Consider the following 5,331-nt stretch of genomic DNA (forward strand, 5'->3'; position numbering starts at 1 on the left):
GGGATTAAAGGCGTGCGCCACCACCGCCCGGCCAAGGCCATACTTTCAAGGAAAGTTATTTCCACCTTGACAACTGGGACTTTTCAGTGGCCGGTAGTGCAAGTAGTCCCACTGTGTGAGCATAAGTGAGCTTTTGTAATCTGATGTTTATAGCCTTTCTATCTATGTGACATAAACTGGTCATTGCCCATTATTTATCTACCTTTGTTTTTTTCAATCTACATTTGATAGAGAACATTCTATACCCAAGCCTAAGACTTTTCTTCTGAAGCCATTATAGAAGTTTAGTTCCTCTACATGTTGTAGTGTAGAAACTTAAACTATTACTGTCACTTTTGAAACAGTTCGTTAATAAATTTCCAAAAATAAAGCAATGGTCACTCTTAGACAAAGACTGTATCTTCTAAATTATGTTCAGAATATAAAAAAAAAATCTTGAGCTCACAGATGTAAAAAATAGAATAGTGGTTACCAGACCTATGGTGTTGGGAATAGAGAGATTAGAAAATCATGGTTGAGATATTTCTTACTTTTTAGATAAGGTATTATGTAGCCCACACTGGCACCGAACTTACTATATAGGTATAGATTACCCTGAGCTTTCAAATAATCTTAATTGAACTTAATTAAATAATCTTAATCAAACTCCTTAATTGTGGAATTATAACCATATACTATCATGGTCAGTTTTATGCAATTGTTGGGTAAATTCAAGAGTTTCTATGTCCTAGACAAGTATTGCACCAATAAAACTATATCCCAATGCCTGCAAAGTAAAATACTTTGTTTATATCTGATGACTAAATTCTGGATACCTACTGGACAACTTAGTTAATATGGTTAACAAGAATGTATTATAAACTTGGAAGTTACCAAACTTATGCTTATATGTTTTTACAAAGAAAATAATAAAAAAGTAAATTGCAAATTTATTAGATTCAGTTAATCTTTCACAATTTATTCTTTTATCAACACATTGCATAACACATGCATTTTGTCAGCTGTATTTTAATAATAAGAAGAATTAAATATCATTGATATAGGGAAATAAGTGAAGCTAGGAGACATACTACTTAGCAAAGTAAGTCAGACACAAAGACACGAGAATAACAAATTTGGATTCATGTAGAAATCAACAAAGAAGTGAAATGTCTCTATAACAAAAACTTAATTTTCCAGTGAGAAAATATAAATGTAACCAAGATATGTCATCTTTAAAATAGCAATACTAAGACAAGTTAATAAACAAACAAATATGTGGAGAAAAAATAGAACAAAATATTTTTTCCAAAATGCTGAAAGAAAAATAAAACTATATTTAGAATTTTATATCATCAAAATACTATTAAAATAAACATGAAATTAAATTATTTTAGACAAAAACAGAAAAAATTATCATATTAAATTTTATCAAAAGAAACATAATCTTGGGGTGCATAATCTTGGGATTAAAAGAAAAGATGACACTTTATAAGCTGAGTGTGCTGGTTAATTTAAAACTATGTAAATTTCAAAAAGTGTGAGTAAGTTTTGCTGTCATCATTTCATACTAAAATTCCCGCACTTATGAAACCAGTGCTCAGAAAATTAGCACAGTAACATTAAAAGAAACTATTGGAAGCATCAGTTTTTGTAACAAAAATGGATGCATTGTAACAATGATGGATTATACAGAACAGCCCCCAGGTCTCTGATGAAAGAGGAAAAAAAACGTACTTTACCAAAATGAAATAAGAAGAAAATTGAGTCAGTAGAGGAAAAAATCAGCTGCATCTTCTGTGAAGTAGCAGTAAAGCCACATTAAATACTTAAAACAGAATGTAGGTGCAGCTTCATGTTATGACATGGGTTTTACTGCAAGGCATATTTTTGAGTGAGCTGTGGTGGTGGCCTGTGGAGTCTCATACAATTATGTGCTATTGCTTTTCCTTTCCTTGCACTTGCAGTAACATTTTCTTCACACGGTCATAGATCTGCTTGGTTCTCACTCCATATATGACAGGATTGAGCATCGGCGGAACTACAACATAAAGGTTGGCGAGAAGTATATGTATGTAGCGAGGCACATTTCGACCAAAACGGTGTGTCATGAAAGAAAAGAGAGCTGGCGTGTAGAAGGCAAGGATGACGCAGACGTGAGAACCACAAGTGCTGAGGGACTTGATCCGGGCTTCCCGAGAAGGAAAATGAAAAACAACATGTAGTATTTGTATATAAGAAAGGGCAATAGCTACTATGTCAAACAGTAGATTACATATGGCACATAAACCATAAATGATATTGGCCTTGACACTGGCACAAGACAGACGAGCAAGACCCATGTGTTCACAGTAGGTGTGGGGAATGATGTGATGCCCACAGAAGGGCAGTCTCAAAATTAGAAATATAAATGGAACAACAAAGATAATAGCCCTCACCAGCACTGCAAGGCCAATAATAGAAACAACCTTGTTGGTGAGGATGGTGCTATATCGAAGTGGGTTACAGATGGCCACATAGCGGTCATAGGCCATCGCTAAGAGAACTGTTGACTCCATAAGTGTGAATTTGTGGATGAAAAACATTTGTAAAAGGCAATCTTCAAAGATGATCTCTCGGAGATTAATCCAGAAGATCCCAAGCATCTTAGGGATGGTAGCGGTCGAAAGGCCCAAGTCAATGCTGGCCAACATGGCCAGAAAGTAGAACATGGGTTGATGGAGGCTGCTCTCAGTTTTGATCACAAATAAGATGGTGAAGTTTCCTAGGAGAGCAATAATGTACACGGCACAGAAGGGAAAGCCAATCCAGACATGAAGAGACTCTAGTCCTGGGATCCCCAGCAACAGGAAGGAGGAAGGGTGAAACTGGGTGTCATTGGGAAGGAGCATCCTATAGAAGAATGCATGAATCAGTCTTCAGAACTGTGTGCTCATCCAAATGGCAGCTCTCTGGATCAATTTTTGAAACTGGAGACCTAGAGCAATTTTAAGGGATACCACAAACCCTGCTCATGGTCTTCTGGAAACCATCATATCTATTTGAAATACATTGTATACTAAGTCTTTTAGAATATTAACAAGTCCAGCACAAGTCTTGGAGGAAGCTACACACTACAAACAAAGTAAATAAAAGTAAAATACTATTCATGTATAGATTGTAATCTATTGTAAGTCGCCCTTCTCTTTGAAATCGCTAGCCTTATAACCAATCTTTAAGAATTATTTTACATTAATATTGCCTTTTTTGAATACTTTCTTATTTTGGCCATCTTTAATAAGAAAGCATCCTTGGATATTGATAAACTTAGGGTTCTGCTATTCCATAGATATATTACTGGAAACTAATCCAATTGATCAAATGACAGTATTGTAATGACTAGTCAAGAGTGTCAGTTTGACTACATTAAGAAACATTTCCTAACTTCCAGGTGATGCTATGAATCAATTCCAGACACTATCAAATCACTATATAAATGATGTAGTAGAAGTTTTAATCTATTGATACATTATAAATTTGAATGTTTACCAGAGTTACACACGTTGATTAACATCCTTAAACATGTAGAATCAACATATAATCATCCAAAACCAGTATAAAAATGATCCTTCTGAATATCTTAATATCCTGCTAAATGTAATACATAGAATCTTCAATTCATGAGTGAAGCAGACACTGATTTTGGAGGACTAGGTCAATGCACAATTGTGTATGCAGAGAAGTATTTTAGTGACTCCTACTAATTAGTACAGCAAATATGTTTCAATTTCTTTAAAAATGAGAATACAAGGTATTACTATAATTATCTAATAAATGTTACCTACACAGCTACATATGATATAGTGAACATTCTTCTTTATTAATTTTTATACAAAATGTTTTGATCCTCTCTTCCAACTCCTCTAAGATTCATTCATTCCACATCCCTTCCCTCATTACTTTTGTTTTTTCTCCGCACTTCTCTATATCTCTCTCTCAAAAGGAAGACAAGAAACTAAAATAAAGAAAACCAAGAAACAAAACCCCCACAAACAAAAATCAAAACATAAAGATAATGTAGGAATATTGTAATTGTATTATAATATAAAAAAGATTAAGACAAAAATGCAGTTAGTCATTACTTAAAACTGTAAGCATAGTCATTTCTCTATTTCCATAGATTAAAATGTAGATATTTCTATCAAAGAACTTCAAGCTGGGTATACCATTGGTAGAAAGATTTTCTCAGCATGCTATTGTTCCAAATTCAATCCACAGCACCTCCGTTTATATGTATCTATCTGTCTGTCTATCTATCATCTATCTATCTATCTATCTATCTATCTATCTATCTATCTATCTATCTATCTATCTACATGTCTATCATCTATCTGTCTGTCTATCCACATATGTACCCTATTTACTTATCTATCCACCTTCCTAGGTTATTTGTATTTTTTACCTGTCTAGTCTGCTACATACTAATAGTTCAAACCATCATGACAATGATTAGTATAGTATGATGATTTCAAATGCTTCAGGATATGAAGTCTGCACCAGATTAACTGTCATAAAACTTGACTTTCTGACTAATTCACCCTATATTTGAAGGAAGTTAAGAGCAAGTGTTGTTACCTTCTACAAATAATTTAAAATATCTACAACCGTTCCTTGATATAGAAATTCAAGATAATTAGACAAATAAACCTTAAACTTCAAATCTATTACTATTTTTAGAATAGCATTTTTTTCCAAAGCAGTGAGAAGCATATTCCAAAGATATACTACCGCTCATTAGATGTTTAGCAGAATAACTTTTCCAAAGGAACTGGATAGCATCTTCTTGTAGTGTTATATGACCTTAACTAGCCATGCTCCTAATCCTTTCTGAAGCTTTATCTTCCGCCTCTGACTTCAATAGACACTATGTCTTTTATCCTCTCTTCTATGTTTTCTCGTTCCCTATATTTCCTCAAGTTAAAAAATGGGAAACTCACCAGGCTGAGCCCCAGAATGGAGTCTTGCCCTTGTTGAGTGTCATTCTGGCCTGCTTTTATCAGGGCTTTGCATTTTTTCAGGAAGTACCTTTCATTACCATTTCCCTAGAGCCAGTATCATAAAAAGCAGAAATCCCTGTGGATTTCAGCTCTTATTCTCTCATGAGCAGTGAAGAACACTATAGCTTGTGAGAAAACCAAACTAGAAAAAGGAGGGTTTTGCACAAGCACCTTTTATGAATTTGTGAACTTTTTCTGAGCTTGCTGTATATCAAAGCAATAACATATACACACTCAGAATAAAAAAGTTAAAATTGTGTTACCTTATAACAGGAGAACAGTGGTCTGATGTTTGACAATAGGTGTCTGGCCAAGC

General features: G+C 34.2%; 1 protein-coding gene across 1 annotated transcript; it reads right to left on the bottom strand.

The window, feature by feature from the left end:
• Positions 1-1,916: 1,916 nt before the first annotated feature.
• On the bottom strand, positions 1,917-2,870 carry LOC101982352 (olfactory receptor 52E2). Its single transcript, XM_005368850.1, has one exon. It carries the CDS (start codon positions 2,868-2,870, stop codon positions 1,917-1,919), a length of 954 nt encoding a protein of 317 aa, XP_005368907.1.
• Positions 2,871-5,331: the final 2,461 nt, after the last annotated feature.

Source organism: Microtus ochrogaster, unplaced genomic scaffold, assembly GCF_000317375.1.
Source record: "Microtus ochrogaster isolate Prairie Vole_2 unplaced genomic scaffold, MicOch1.0 UNK41, whole genome shotgun sequence".
In the NCBI taxonomy this organism is placed as follows: Eukaryota; Metazoa; Chordata; class Mammalia; order Rodentia; family Cricetidae; genus Microtus; species Microtus ochrogaster.